This window comes from Poecilia formosa, unplaced genomic scaffold (genome assembly GCF_000485575.1).
Source record: "Poecilia formosa unplaced genomic scaffold, Poecilia_formosa-5.1.2 Scaffold619, whole genome shotgun sequence".
NCBI classification, from domain to species: domain Eukaryota; kingdom Metazoa; phylum Chordata; class Actinopteri; order Cyprinodontiformes; family Poeciliidae; genus Poecilia; species Poecilia formosa.
In genome coordinates this window covers 89782-105114 of record NW_006800558.1, presented here as the reverse complement: position 1 = coordinate 105114, position 15333 = coordinate 89782, and the positions used below count along the sequence as shown (strand labels likewise).

Here is a 15333-nt window from a genome sequence, read left to right as displayed (position 1 = left end):
CCATGTAGAGGAGGTGACTGATTGTGGCCCCATTCTTAAGTCGGTATCCGTAGCCAGTCTTGTTGATGATTTGGCTGAGGGTGTGTGTGTGTGTGTGTATATATATATATGATGTGTTTTTTATTTTTATACATTTTCAGCCATTTTGTCCAGTCCTAAGTAGCTAATGAGCTGAAGGAAGATGAATGGATTTCATGTATATCACCACTGATTTCAGGTTAAAGCCTGAAATCAGTGATAAAGTTCAGTGGAAGAAAAAGCGTTTAGAAGGGTTAAATAAAGAAGCAGCGTACCAAAGAACATGGGGATGTCAAGCCTATCCTCACGGTCCACTCTCCTCTTGATGAGGACGATGTAAACGGCGTACAGCATGGCCCCCGCCAGCGACCACAGAGAGCCTGCAGGACGCTAATGGTTAGCCACAGCTAGTTAAACGCTTCCACCAACGGAGGGACAGTATATCTGACGTTACCTACGACTCCTTTCTCATCAGGGCTGTCCATGCTGGACAGACTCACCAGAGCGACTCCTCCCATGCTGAAACACAGGAAAACCAACAGCAACAACATTTATCAATAAAACAACTCTTAGTGAAGTGCTGTGGCGGCGCAGGGGCAAAGCACGATCCACGTATTGAGGCCTTAGTCCTTGTGGCGGTGGTCGCAGGTTTGATTCCCGGCCTGGTGGCATTTGCCGCATGTCTTCCCCTCTCTGATTGCCCTCTTTCCTGTCAAACAACTTACAAATAAAGGCCACTAGAGCAAAAAAAAACTTTAAAAAAACAAAACAAAAAAACAAAACAAAAAAAACCTCTTAGCTAGCGCCTGGAAAGCTAAAGCACCAGCTCACCTGAGAGCCACGGCCAACAGTTTGGACAACGTGAACCGGTCGCTGCTGTTACTGGGGAAGATGGCTGCCAAGATGAGCGTAAAGAGGCCTGAAGAGGGAAATGACATCACAGAAGGTTTCATTCAATGTACCTCAGCTAAACTTCAGTCTCAGACGTAGCAGAGGAGAGAGCGACCTGAGGTGGAGGACAGGATGTTGACAATGGCCACCTGCGTGTCAGACAGAGCTTCCTGGTAGGAAAGGTTAGCCAGGAACCACTGGAGGTCAGACGGAGCAGGAAGGAACCAGTTAAAGATGAAACCAGTTCTAAATATGATCCAGTTTAGAAAATAACCTTTAAGCCAGGCAGTTAGCGTAGCTAACTAAAAAGCTAACTGCGCTAAACATAGCGCTACACTGGTATTTAGTAGAAGCTAACGCTAAACTGCTTAAATTCATCCATAATACCCAGGTTGTCTGTTTTGTTTGCTCAATAAAGTTTTTGTGCCCTAAACGTTTTAAAGTTATCAGAACATTAAAGCTCTAGGAGAGCCGTTAGCTCCTCCGTGTGGAGGACCAGTTTTCCTCACCACAAAGCAGAAGAAGAAGCTGATTTTAGCCACATCGGTGATGGTTAGCTTCCCCACCGTGCGCAGCAGGGCCTCGTGGTCCTTGGTGGCCGGGTAGGACATACGGGACAACTTGGCCTCCAGGGCCTGGGTGGACGGCAGCTGACGCACCTCCATGATGTTGCTGAAACGAACCCGCTGCTTTTTGGAGGCTGGGACATTGGAGCAGAAGGGGAGAGGGGGGGCAAACAGGATTCACTTAAACCCCTCCAAACAGGAAATACATCATCAGACTTAAACCGAAGACTTATGGGTCAAAACTAGGAGCTTCACTGATGCTAACAGGCTACACAGACCTGCAGATGTTAGCATCAGGAACTATGTTAGCATCAGAGGCTATGTTAGCATCAGAGGCTACGTTAGCATCAGAGGCTGTGTTAGCATCAGAGGCTACGTAAGCATCAGAGGCTAAGTTAGCATCCGAGGTTATGTTAGCATCAGGAGCTATGTTAGCATCAGGACCTATGTTAGCATCAGAGGCTGTGTTAGCATCAGGACCTATGTTAGCTTCAGAGGTTATATTAGCTTCAGGAGCTATGTTAGCATTAGAGGCTATGTTAGCACCTACTGGTCATCTGAGATGTTGGGAATAATACTTTTTTTGGTTGTTTTAATTTTATTTTTAACTTTGTTTTATCTTTTTGTTTAGTTTTTAAAATGTGATCTTGATTTTACTTATTTTAATTAATTTTCAAAATATTATATGTGTATAATTTTATATATCCTGTACTATATATACTATATTATACATGTTATTTTTCTTCATTAATTTCTACAATTACTTAAATTAATCATCTTTTTAATTCTCTAATTATTTTTGCTTTATTTTCTAAAAATAATAAATATATTTATTATCTTTAATTTAAAAAAAACTTTTAATTTTTCAATTACATTTTTTTAAAATTAATTTCTAAAATTATTTTACATTTTCTATTATCTTGGGAATGATCTTGATCTCTGGAGAATAAAGGACTCCAGCTGACCTTTGACCCTTCCCAGGTTGATGGTCATTGCTGGTGTTTTTCCAGCTGCTGTTGGTTCATCTCTGTAATCAGTAATGAGGTTTCATTTAAAGCTGAAATCAGATTTAAACTCACCGGTTTCACAGTCTGCAGGTAAACAGTCGTACGGATTGGCTGCTGCGTCCTGGAACTTCATTGGGACGTAGAGCGGCTCACTCTGCACAAACCGGGCAAAGAAGAAACTCTTTACCAGCAACAGACAGACAGAGAGCGGCTGTTACCCTGACAGACGCTGCTGGGGGTCAGGACGCACCAAGCAGTTGTTCACAGCGCTGTCAGTGGTGCAGGGAGCGAAGTAGGCCTCAGCGTCAGCAAACTGCAGCAGAAATGACAGAAAATCACTTCCTGACTCAACAAAAAGTTTAAATAGATCAAAGTTTTCAGGAGAAATAACAGAAAACATGACAGGAAGCAGCTTTCAGGATCATGTTGTCTCAATAAAATCTTAAATATTTGCAGCCTAACAGAGCAGAGCGACTCACGAAGGCAGACTGGCGGCGCTTCAGGGCGCCACTGCACTGCTGCCTCCAGGGGCGCCACAGCAGGAAGCCCAGCAGATAGAGAACAAACATGGAGGTCTTGGTGAAGGTGCTGAAGAACGGCTTATTGTAGTCCTGCCGCTTGAAGATGTACTGGAGAGAAGGTCAGCAGAGAAACGCTCAGGGTGGTCTGTACTGGCTTACTGTACTGGTTTCCAGTCTGTATTTAAATGAAAGCTGGTTACCGTGGTGAGCTCAGACGAGGCCACCCAGATGACGTCCACCAGCAGCAGGATCACCACCCCCAGAGCCATGCGCCGCCGCTGGGCCGCCACGCTGCCCTGAGAGCTCATCCGGTTCATGACGAACACCCACTCCATCAGGACACTGCACACACCCAGACAGCCAATCAGGACGCTGCACACACCCAGACAGCCAATCAGGACGCTGCACACACCCAGACGGCCGATCAGGACGTTGCACAAACCTAGACGGCCAATCAGGACGCTGCACACACCCAGACGGCCAATCAGGACGCTGCACAAACCTAGACGGCCAATCAGGACGTTGCACAAACCTAGACGGCCAATCAGGACGTTGCACAAACCTAGACGGCCAATCAGGACGCTGCACACACCCAGACGGCCAATCAGGACGCTGCACAAACCTAGATGGCCAATCAGGACGTTGCACAAACCTAGACGGCCAATCAGGATGCTGCACACACCCAGACAGCCAATCAGGACGCTGCACACACCCGGATGGCCAATCAGAAAGCCTCTCCCAATCTATTTTATTGAGATTTTTTCGTTAAGTGGTTTGAAGTTTTCATCAATCCTTCAAATAAAATCTTAAAAGTGTGGCAAATCAGATCCAAGGAGTCCATCTCCTCTGCAGGTTGTCCATCTTGACAAGATGGACCATCTCGTCTCCAGGTGGTCCGTCTCGTCTTCAGGTGGTCCGTCTAGCCTCCATCTCCAGGTGGTCCGTCTGGCCTCCATCTCCAGGTGGTCCGTCTGGCCTCCATCTCCAGGTGGTGGACTGATCAGAGCTTTGGTAGTTGTTGTAGACCAGGGGTGCCCAAAGTCGGTCCTGGAGGGCCAGCATTCTGCATGTTTTAGTTCTCTCCCTGGTTTAGCACACCTGCATCAAATGATGGCTCGTTAGATGGCCTAAGCATAGAACTGACTTGCTGAGGAGGTTGTTACAACCACCAGGGAGAGAACCAAAACATGCAGGATGCCGGCCCTCTCGGACCGACTTTGGACACCCCTGGTGTAGACGCTAACCAGGTTTAAACGGAACCAGAACCTCCCTTACCTGCTGCTGATGGTGGTTGGTTTCTAAAGAACCTCTTGTCCCAGAACCAGAACATCTTCAGTTGGACTCGGATTCATGTAAACCCAGCTGGACTCTGGTACTGACAGGGTTAGCTATGGAACTAGCTGGGTTGCAGTGGACTAAACGGGACTGAATTCAAATACGTAGCACAGTTTTCATGTGTAATAATAATTTTACAAATGAATTCACCGTTATTCTTTTATCCACAATAAACAACATTAAGGTCTATGAGAGGCATAAATACTCATAAAACGTCTGATGTTCAGGTTTAGGTCGCAGTTTAGCCAAATGTTTATCAAGCTAAGCGCTAACAAGCTCGATTAAAGTATCAGACTAAAACTGCGATAAAATCAATTTTTCTTACCTGAATGTTTAACCTCGTCATTTAACTTGACACATTATCTAATTGTCATTTCACTCCGTGCAGCAAAATGACCTGAATCACTGGTTTTACTGGGAAACTGGAGCCACTTCACTGGTTGTAAACATTAGCATTTCCTCCTCTCTTCGTAATTGGCTAGCAGAGTCACTGGCGGCGCAAAGCCTTCTGGAAAATGTATTCCTAAAATGTGACGTTACGGAAACTAGAACAGGTTTCTTAATTTTAAGATGTTGTTTTATAGATAAAATAAAATCGTCTCAGTATTTATATAGTATGTATTCAAAGTTACGTATTTTATTAAACTGCGATATTAAAGAAGCCAAATATTATCTTATTTATTTTCTTCGCAATTTCATGCTTTGTTGTTTAAAGCTGTAATAATTATATGAGCTCTTACGCCAACGTGTGAATTCATAAACTGTGAAAAAAGCCAGAAAATTCATATTTATAATTTATTTACCTGTTTGAGTTAAAGAACTCAAAATATGTCTCCTTTAACCGCAGTCTTAAAACAGTGGATAATTTGTTCAATAGAATTCATGACATAAATAAAATAAAATTAAAATTACATGTAGAAGATGTTTTGAGGACTGCTACGTTTAAATCTGAAAGGGAAAGACGGCGAATAAAAGTAAGAAAGGATGGACTCTGGAAATATTGGGAACTGAAGGAAATAAGGTTAACATTTATTTAATTAGGAAATATTGTTTGTTTAACTTTATGACACAAAACTGGAAAAAAAACAGTATTTAGTGGATGAAAGATAATGATACGTCCTCATACAGTCGTACATACCAATAAATGCCGATCCGCCTTCTTTACATTAGGTGGTGCTGTTACACAAAGGCGCTGATTCAGAGCTAAAACCGGAAACAGAAGAAAAAGAATGGCTTCTTGTCTTCCGCGCTAACAGGGGTTTTTGTTGTTGTTGTAATAAATAAATGAATTAAATATTTTGGAGAGAAACTATTTTCCTGCCGACCAGCTATAAATACTTACTTTAACTAGAGGACAGAATTAAAGCGGTATGTTGTGTTTCAAATGTTTAAGTTTAAACGGAGCGGGTTTGCATCATGGTTAGCATAGCGGCTAAGTTAACTGTGGCATTTTCTAATTAAAATTCGGTTTTTAACCTTTGTGATTATTTTATTTGTTTATATTCAGTGACTCGGTTCGGGTTTCGTCCACCAGCAGCATTCTTAATTCTTTATGAAGAATTTTAACTCCAGACAGTTTTCTGGTTAACTTCCATTGAACCGGTTCCATGTTTTCCAGGATTTTTCCAGACCATGCTGTCCTCACTGTGATCCACTAACAGCAGCATCATGGAGCGTCCTTCAAAGGACGGGGAGCTTCCTGCTGTCATCGACATCACTACTAGCGAGAAGGTGATAATTATGAATAATTCTGGTTGGGATCAATAAAAGGATTCAGACTGAGAGAAACTGATCACCCAGCTACTTCTATCGGTTCAAAACTTCTGATCCAAAAGAGACATCAAACGTAAATTAAAGGTTCTTCAGAGAGTTATTGTAGATTTTACATGAAGGACCTCCTGTAGCAGTCTGTGTTCCAGCGGTAATGGAGCGGATGCTCATGGTTGGCCATCATTTTCCTGATTTTATGAAGAGTTCTTCTTTGCACCGGTTAATATTTAGATAAGATAGTCAAGAAATATGGACCATCACTATAGCAACCGTCTCCTGTCATGGCGATAAGGTTGGAGCTCCATCATCTGCATGTAGCTTCTCTGCTTTGAGTAAAGGAGGCAGCTGAGTTGGTTCTTCTGATGTAGACTCTTCCTTTTAGAAATTCTCTGTGATCCTGGAGAGACAATGGATCCTTTCTGGCCTGGTGTATCCTGGATTTCAAAATTTCATCTGGGTTTCCTTCAGCATTGGAGGAAAGAAGAGAGACATTTAATAGATATTTATGGAGCAGCAGTTTCTGCTGCAGAGATAATTCTGTGGAAAATGAAGCTGTTGTTTTAACTGAAACATTTCTCAGTTTTTTCCTTTAGAAACCAGAAAATGTTTGTTTTCTTCTTCTTCAGGTGGTGGAGCTGCTGAACCAGGCGGCTCTGATCCCCACAGATGAAAAGCTCACTGTTCTCAAACAGGTTTGTTTGTTTTCTCTGCCGTAAAATCCGTTATCCTGTGTGTTTTCGAGGGGGCGCCTCCTGCTGGCAGGTTGTGCTGCAGTAGCTCTGATTCTCTGTCTCCCTCAGGTTCAGGAACTCATCATCAACAAGGATCCATCTCTTCTGGACAACTTCCTGGATGTAAGTAAAAAAAAAAAACAGAGTTATGAAAAAATGAATAATAATGAAACTGGATAAAGACTTTTACACCTAGAATAAAACCACTATTCTCTCATTAACCTCATAATAAATAACTCGATTCTTCAATTTTAATGATCTATTTACAGAAATCTTCACATTTACTGCCCCCTGCTGGTCAATGGGTAAAACATTAGAAAATAAATGAATCTTATTGACGGATGGATGGTTTGACAGTTTTAACTATTTAATGACATATTTAATAAATGATCTATGCATTTAATTAAGCACCTGTCCAGGTGACCCCGCCTCTCGCCCAGAATGTTAGCTGGAGAGGCACCAGCAACCCTCCCAACCCCACTGGGGACAAGGGTGTACAGAAAATGGATGGACGTTACATAAAACGATTTAATGATGTGAATGACTCTCCATTTAAAAAGATACAAATTCAGCTTTAGTTCTGTTTTTACAATTTTAGTTCTGTTTTTAAAGGGATTGTTGGTTTCATTATATTCTCCTCCCATTAACTTAATGAAGCTGCCATTCAGTCAGAGTTTATTTTGATCAGCCTCGTTTGCTGATTCATCATATTTTATTTTTTTAGTCTGATTTTAGATGTTTCTGTTGCTCAGGAGATCATCGCCTTCCAGACGGACCGGTCCATGGAAGTCAGGAAGTTTGTGATCGGGTTCATTGAGGAAGCCTGGTGAGCTGCCAGAACTTTGCCGGTTCTGGTTCTGATTTCCCTCCAGAACTTCACTTCCTGTTGTTTCTGACCCGTCCAGCAAACGGGACAACGAGCTTCTGCTGCGGCTCATCGCCAACCTGAACCTGCTGCTGAAGGACGACAGCGTCAACGTGGTGAAGAAGGCCATCCTGTCCCTGACGCAGCTCTACAAGGTCGCCCTGCAGGTAGGAGGACTGGACCCGACTGGAACTGACCGGACCAGAACCCAGCAGAGAGAACATGACCTTTTACCTGATCCGGTTCCGGTTCTTCCCGCCAGTGGCTGGTCCGGTCCCGGTCGGTGTCGGAGATGCAGGAGGCCTGCTGGGACTTGGTGTCCCAGATGACCGGAGACGTTCTGAACATGCTCGACTCAGAGAACGACGGCGTCCGCACGCACGCCATCAAGTTCACCGAGTCGCTGATCGTCACGCTGTCGCCTCGGACGCCCGAGTCCGACGTCCCCAAGAGACAGGAAGGAGACATCAGCCTGGACAAGGTTCCCAGGGACCACCCCTACATCCGCTACGGTACGACCCAGGGTCAGAGGTCAGAGGAGGTGTGGCGGTGGCGGCGCTAACCATGTCTCTGGTCTGCAGACGCTCTGTGCGACGAGGGGAAGGCGGCGCTGGACAAGCTGCTGAAGTTCATGGTTCACCCGGCCATTTCCAGCATCAACCTGACGACCGCACTCGGCTCCCTAGCAACCATTGCTAGGCAACGGCCCATGTTCATGTCCGAGGTGGTGCAGGCCTACGAGACGCTGCACGGTGAGGGTCAGAGGTTACACAACCAGAAAATCTACTGATGGACAGATGGATGGATGTTTGGTTGGATGAACAAATTCAGGGATGACAGTTTGATGAACAGACTAATTGATTAAACTGATTAATTGATCATTACCCCCACAGCCAACCTGCCCCCCACCCTGGCCAAGTCCCAGGTGAGCAGCGTGAGGAAGAACCTGAAGCTGCACCTGGTGTCGGTTCTGAAGCATCCGTGCAGCCTGGAGTTCCAGGTCCAGATCGGCACGCTGCTGCTAGACCTGGGGATGCCGCAGAGTGAGATCAGCCGCAACACGCCGCCGCCACGTGAGCAGAGGAAGCGCCCGCGCTATGAGCCCACCACCGAGGGCAAGAAGGTCAAGATGGGTGAGTGACCCTCCTTGCCCGGCTCCGCACATCTGACCGCGGCCTAATCAAAGTCCTGTTGCCCTCAGAGCCAGCGCTCATTGAAGATGACGAGGACAAAGAGGAGCCGGTGCCACTCGCCGCCCCGAAGCCAGCGCCCGCCCCGACTCCGCAGTCGGCCATCGACCTGACGGCCGAGTTCCTGCGACCCCTGCTGACCCCGGAGAACGTTGCCAACCTGGTGAGGCGCCGCCACTTCCTGTCTGTCTGCGTCGCCCTGGACCCATCTCGCTGACACCAGTCTGTCTGCCAGGTGCTCATCAGCATGGTGTACCTGCCGGACGTCATGCCGGCGTCCTTCCAGGCCACCTACACACCGGTGGAGTCGGCCGGAACCGACGCCCAGATCAAACACCTGGCCCGGCTGATGGCGACCCAGATGACAGCGGCCGGGATCGGACCAGGTCAGCGCTGCTAACGGCCACAGGGCTAGCTGTGCTAGCATGATGGTTTGTAAGGCTAGTATCTGGAGGCTAGGTGTATTAGCATGAGGAGCCGTACTAGCTTGCGGCTAGTTGTATTAGCATGAGGAGCTGGAGGCGTCAGATTTTCCATGGATAATGAGCCTGAGCATCTTCAGCAGCATGTCGGTGACTGACCAATCTGAAGCCCAGGCAGCTGTGACATCACAGTGATGCGGCAGTGTTTCCTGTCAGGTCTGGAGCAGTGCAAGGCGAGGGAGGACGAGTCGGGGAAGGAGGAGCCAGTGGAGGACGAGTCGGGGGGGAAGGACGTCCTGATCAGACGGTCGCTGTCCTCCATGGTGGGCCAGGCCATCTCTGTGGTGGGCGGCTACAGCGAGAAGCCTCCCGCCCCCGAGGCGCCCGCCGTCAAGAGGCTTCCTGAGCCCATCCTGCCCTCCGTCCAGACCAAGTGAGCCCGCCGGAACCAGAGCCGACCCGGTGGTCTGTAGGCCGCCCTGACGCTGTGCTCCTCTGCAGGATGGCGGGCGCCGGCGGCAGGAAGAAGGTGTTCCGCCTGGCGGACGTGGTCCAGCCGCTGTCCGACTCACAGATCGGCGCGCTGTCCTCCAGAGCCGTGAAGCGCATCCTGCACTCGGAGAAGGCGGTCTCCCAGAGCGGCATGTCCCACGTAAGAGCCGAGGGTGGTCTGGTCCATCTGGAAAAATGGTTTTAGGTTTTAGGATGAATGGAAAGTTTACTCTGAATTTCTAAATATTAATAATAATCTGTTTTATTGTCAGATAAATCCAAGTGTTGAATATTTGATACTAAAGTTTAACTGGTTTTCTTACCGCCTCTTGTTCCACAAGGTACCGCCATGTATTTAGCAGAAGCTAATGCTAACCTGCTTGTTGCTCCGCCCCTCTCGGCATTGAAACGCTGTCAGTCATGTTGATAAATCACATTTTGCTGAAGGCCCAATTACATTTTTGCCAAAGTTAAAACAAAAGTAAAAAATACCTGAAATGGACAAAAAGTATTTTCATGCTTGAATAAATGTTCTCTGGGTACAAAGTTAAAACATCTCCAGTATTAGGTTTTCACTGCTTGTGCAGTTTTCTGATTGGCTGGTTGCCTCTTGATTGAGGAATACTCGTCTGTGATTGGCTGGGTAAGCCCCACGTTTCCATGGATATGTTACGATGATGATGATGATGATGATGATGCAGGTCAGGGTGAAGCTGCTGTCCCGGCTGGTGACCCAGTTCGAGGGCGTGATGAAGGACGACGTCCTGGACTACGTCCTGGAGGACATGCGTTGCCGTAGCGACCTGGCCTTCTCTCTGCTGTACCAGGAGTACAACAGCTACCTGAGCCAGCTGCCGGCTGGCCTGCTGGACGGATACGACCACTGCCTCTACACCCTGCTGTCCGGGCTGCAGGAGAAACCTGAGCAGAGGGACGGGTCAGTGGGACGGCCGTCACTCTGTCCACTCTGTCCCTCCAATATGTCCTACTCCCCACCCATTTCCTTCCTCATTTCCTTACTTGTGTAGATCCGGTTCCGGGTTTTTCCAGTCACCAGTTTCTGTTGAAATATTGAACATAAATTCAAAGATGAATTATTTTTGGATTAAGCTGAATTTCTGGGAAAGTCTGGAAGGACCTGGAATGTCCGTAGCAACCGGATGACAGTCCATAGCAACCGGATCAGTCTGACTCGTTTCCTGTTTCAGGCTCTTCACCAAGCTGGTTCTGGAGGCTCCCATCATCACCGAGTCGGCGCTGGATGTGATCCGCCGCTACTGTGAGGACGAGGTAACCGAGACGCACCGTCCCCCGCCTCTAGCTGTCCCGCTGAGCGGTCTACTGACCTCTGACCTCTGTTTCAGTCCCGGGTTTATCTGGGCATGACGACGCTGAAGGAGCTGATCGTCAAGAGGCCGTCCAGGCAGTTCCAGTACCTCCATGTTCTGCTGGACCTCAGCTCCCACGACAAAGAGAAGGTCTGGTTCGGCTGGCTGGGCTGGGTCGGGCCGAACCGGTCCCACTGGTTTATACTGGTTTCATCAAATCCATCCGTCCATCTGTCCTGATTTTTATACATGAAAATGGACCGAATATGGTCTGAATCTGAACTAAAGCTAAAGCTAAGCTCTGATAAATCTTGTCCTGTCGATCTGGTAGCTGCTTGTTGTTAGCTAAAGCTCTGACAAACATAAATCTGATGCTAGTGCTAAAGCTAATGCTAAGGTAGAGCTGTCGGTGTGCTCCAGGTGCGCAGCACAGCCCTGGCCTTCCTGAAGCGGATGTATGAGAAGGACCACCTGAGGGACTACATCGAGAAGTTTGCCCTGAACTACCTGCAGCTCCTGGTTCACCCGAACCCGCCCTCGCTGCTGTTCGGCGCCGATAAGGACACGGGTCAGCGTCCCTCACCGACCCGTCACAGCGCAGGAAGTGGCTAAGTTTCCAGAGGGTCTAATGTCTGATGTCCCTGCAGAGGTCGCTGCTCCGTGGACGGAGGAGACAGTGAGACAGTGTCTCTTCCTCTACCTGTCGCTCCTTCCTCTGAACCACCGGCTGGTCCATGAGTTGGCGTCCGTCTACACCGAGGCGATCGCCGACATCAAGCGCAGCGTGCTGCGCGCCATCGAGCAGCCGGTGAGTCCGTCCTCATGTCTCCTCTAGGAGACGTTTGACCAGACATTACGGGGTGTATGTATACTTCTGACCCCGTGTGGATCAGCAGAGTCAGTCGGTCTGGATCTGCAATCCGACTCAACAGTGAACAGTTAACTACACTCATGAAGCAACCTTCATGAACATCAGTTCTGTCGATGCTACGCGCCTCACTGTTTGGCAGCAGCTAGCCTCTTGTACATCATCACGTTATTCAGTGGAAGCTAAGGCTAATGCTAATTTCATCCATGTGTCAGTGACGTTACATGTCGCCCTCAACAGGACCAAATTTGTCATTACGCCTCCACTTGTAGGCTTGTGATTTTGAACGCAGCAGCGAAGGAAAGGCTTCAGAATGAGTTCAGGGGAAGCTGAGCCTTCCTACTGCTGCATAAACGCATCAGCTCTGAGCTGTGAGGCTGCAGCACACGGTCTCTGTTCTGGATCTGAGACAGTAGTAGTTAGAATGACTGTAGATCTATAGAGCTACAGCTCATCCTGACTGTTTGGGTTTTTGTCCTTGCAGATCCGTGGGATGGGGATGAACTCTCCAGAGCTGCTGCTGCTGGTGGAAAACTGTCCTAAAGGGGCAGAGACTCTGGTCACTCGCTGTCTGCACATTTTGACCGATAAAGGTAGAAAAGATCTGAACCCAGACAGAAACATGAAGGTCCAGATGAGTCCGGTCCGGTTCTGATGCGTGTCATTCCTCCGCCCAGTGCCTCCGTCGCCGGAGCTGGTGGAGCGGGTCCGGGACCTCTACCACAAACGTGTTCCGGACGTCCGCTTTCTGATCCCGGTCATCAACGGCCTGGAGAAGGTGGCGTTCCCGTGGGAGCGGGTCGGTCCAGCGCCGCTCGGCTGGCGTTTCGCTGACGGTTCTGTTTCCTCCTCAGAATGAAGTCATCCAGGCTCTGCCGAAGCTCATCAAGCTCAACCCGATCGTCGTGAAGGAAGTCTTCAACCGGCTGCTGGGAACTCAGCACAGTACGGCTCCGATTCCCGCGTTACTGCTAAGCTTCAGATGTTCTGTAACAGCTGGGGCTGTAAAATATCCGGTTCTGGTGGTTTGGTACCAAATGAACACAGCAGGATGTTTGAGTGGGAACCACATAGCGAAGTGAATGGTTCTGTAGGGAAACTTTAAGACGTGACACCACAGAGGACTTTCAGGTTTTACAGCATCTGGAAACATGAGTGCAAGTCAAACCAGAAACAACGTTACTGGTTCTGGAGTCCGGATCCAGCGACCCGGAGGGTCGGAGTCAGCTGATGAGATTTTCTCAGCATGTTGGTGCAGCTGGATCACCAGGCGGCTTAAACATGTTTTACTATCAAACCAGAGCAAAAGCAAACACAAGCCTGTTTATAAATGATTTGTCTTGATGAAAGTGAAGCGGGTTAGCAGTTAGCATTTAGCAGTTAGCTAACAGGTTCTGTTTCTGCCAGTGAATCTGGTTTCTGTTGGCAGGTGAGGGAAGCTCTTCGGTTTCTCCGCTGACTCCAGGAGATCTGCTCATCGCCTTGCACAACATCGACTCAACAAAGTGTGACATGAAATCCATCATCAAAGGTCAGAGTTCAGACACCAAGCTGCCGCAGGGATCCACCGTTTGAGTAACTCTGATGTCACGAAGCGAGAGAACAAAACAAGCAGCAGAAATATGAGTTTAACTGAATCATTTACAGCACAGAAATAAGAAAACGGCTCCTAAAGTAACAAAACTAAGAATTATTTAAGAGGACAAACTTAATTAGGTTTCTTAGGTTTTATTTTAAACGAGCAACAAGCTGTCCAATTTTAGCAGAAGCTACACAGACAGTATTTAGTGGAAGCTAATGCTAAGCCTTTATATCGCCCTCTAGAGGGCCAGGTCTGTTGCAGTCTTCATCCTCACCACTAGATGTCAGTATTCCTATAAAGTTTTTGTATTTTCAGGATGTTTGGTGATTAAATATGTCTGATCTCCTGTGTGGTTCATTTGTGTCCTTTGGACCAACAGCCACCAACCTGTGCTTCGGGGAGAAGAATGTCTACACGTCGGAGGTGCTGGCGGTGGTGATGCAGCAGCTGATGGAGCAGAACCCGCTGCCCATGCTGCTGATGCGCACCGTCATCCAGTCCCTCACCATGTACCCGCGCCTGGGCGGCTTCGTCATGAACATCCTGTCCCGCCTCATCGTCAAGCAGGTGAGCCGTCGCCGCCGCCGGGTCAGCCGACTCCATCGGGTCAGCGCCTGACCTCCATCCGTCCTCCAGGTGTGGAAGTACCCCAAGGTGTGGGAGGGCTTCGTGAAGTGCTGCCAGCGGACCAAGCCGCAGTCCTACAGCGTTCTGCTGCAGCTGCCGCCGCCGCAGCTGGCCAGCGTGTTTGAGCGCTGCCCGGAGATGAGGGCGCCGCTGCTGCAGCACGTCCTGTCCTTCACGCCGCATCAGGTCAGAACTCTTCTCGCTTCCCGCCTGCCGCGCTGCGCCACGCTCCTGACCGTCCTGCTTCCTGCCTGCAGCAAGCTCACATCCCGACCTCCATCATGACGGTGCTGGAGGCCCACAAGAAGCCTGATCCAGTACCAGCGGAGCCGGTTCTGAAGGTCAGCGCCTTCCTCCCTCTGGGTCCGGCCGGGTTCAGGGTCTCACTGTCCTCTGATGTTCCAGGAGGAACTGGCAGAACCGACTGTCGCACAGCAACCAGGACCCGGACCTGAACCAGGACCAGGACCGGTGCTACAGCAGGAAAACGTTCTGCTGCGGGACGAAGAGGAACCGATGGAACAGGAAGAGGCGGAGCCGCCGACACCTGAGACGACCGACCCGATTCACCAGGTGAGCCAACTTCCTGTTCTGACGGGTCGCCACAACCCGACTCGGGTCCGAGAAACCAAACGAACGACTCCAGAATGGACTTGTGGTGTGAGACTCGAGTCCGAGTCCCAGTGGTTCTGGTTCTGACCCGAAACAGGGTCTTGGTCAGTTAAAGTCTGGAGGAACTTTTCTGCAGGAGGAAGAGCCTAAGGCCGCAGAGGAACCAGAACCAGAACCGGGCCAGGAGCCATCGGAGGAACCGATGGAGGAGCCTGAGGCCGAGCTGTCGGATCAGCCGGAACCGCTCACGGCTCCAGAACCGGAGGCGGCGCCACCTGCAGCTGGAAGCGGGTCGGAGAACGCAGAGTAGACCAACGGTTCTGCTGCTGTAACCCGGTTTAACCCGACTGGGTTAATAAATGTTAGTTTGTCAGAACTTGTGTTTCGTCCTTCCTGTCGGGTCAGAGGTCCAACATGAACGGTTCTGGTCGGAGAAGACGAGGATCAGAATTTATTTCATGAACGGCTTCATGTCGGTCCAGAGTAGAAACATAATGTACTCAAGTAA

General features: G+C 48.7%; 2 protein-coding genes across 4 annotated transcripts in view; one reads left to right on the top strand and one right to left on the bottom strand.

Annotated features, from left to right (window-relative positions):
• Positions 1 to 4833, bottom strand: part of LOC103130263 (solute carrier family 35 member F5) — a 15770-nt gene extending 10937 nt beyond the window's left edge. For both annotated transcript variants that reach the window (XR_001660219.1, XM_007541603.2), the window contains exons 1-10: positions 4664 to 4833; positions 3204 to 3345; positions 2962 to 3111; positions 2733 to 2795; positions 2555 to 2636; positions 1419 to 1609; positions 1025 to 1106; positions 850 to 937; positions 473 to 537; positions 294 to 398 (exon numbers count right to left, since the gene is read on the bottom strand). Coding sequence is in view for 1 of the 2 variants with exons in the window: in XM_007541603.2 (XP_007541665.1) it covers positions 294 to 398; positions 473 to 537; positions 850 to 937; positions 1025 to 1106; positions 1419 to 1609; positions 2555 to 2636; positions 2733 to 2795; positions 2962 to 3111; positions 3204 to 3338 (961 nt within the window). In the remaining variant the exon portion in view is untranslated. The remainder of the gene's footprint in view (positions 1 to 293; positions 399 to 472; positions 538 to 849; positions 938 to 1024; positions 1107 to 1418; positions 1610 to 2554; positions 2637 to 2732; positions 2796 to 2961; positions 3112 to 3203; positions 3346 to 4663) is intronic.
• A 671-nt stretch (positions 4834 to 5504) lies between these two features.
• sympk (symplekin) lies at positions 5505 to 15201 on the top strand. Of its 2 annotated transcripts, none has more exons than XM_007541601.2 (27): positions 5505 to 5706; positions 5957 to 6069; positions 6735 to 6800; positions 6909 to 6962; positions 7592 to 7665; positions 7745 to 7871; positions 7967 to 8216; positions 8286 to 8456; positions 8598 to 8837; positions 8906 to 9057; positions 9130 to 9280; positions 9533 to 9749; positions 9818 to 9968; positions 10510 to 10745; positions 11017 to 11098; positions 11173 to 11286; positions 11557 to 11704; positions 11784 to 11944; positions 12489 to 12597; positions 12682 to 12782; positions 12859 to 12949; positions 13434 to 13535; positions 13966 to 14153; positions 14223 to 14399; positions 14471 to 14554; positions 14619 to 14786; positions 14962 to 15201. In XM_007541601.2, the coding sequence occupies exons 2-27, from the start codon at positions 6007 to 6009 to the stop codon at positions 15133 to 15135; spliced, it is 3651 nt and encodes a 1216-aa protein (XP_007541663.1). In that variant the 5' UTR covers positions 5505 to 5706; positions 5957 to 6006; the 3' UTR covers positions 15136 to 15201. The 2 variants fall into 2 exon arrangements, with proteins under 2 accessions (XP_007541663.1, XP_016521265.1); XM_016665779.1 differs by having other exon boundaries at positions 5505 to 5707; positions 5946 to 6069.
• The last annotated feature ends 132 nt before the right edge of the window (positions 15202 to 15333 follow it).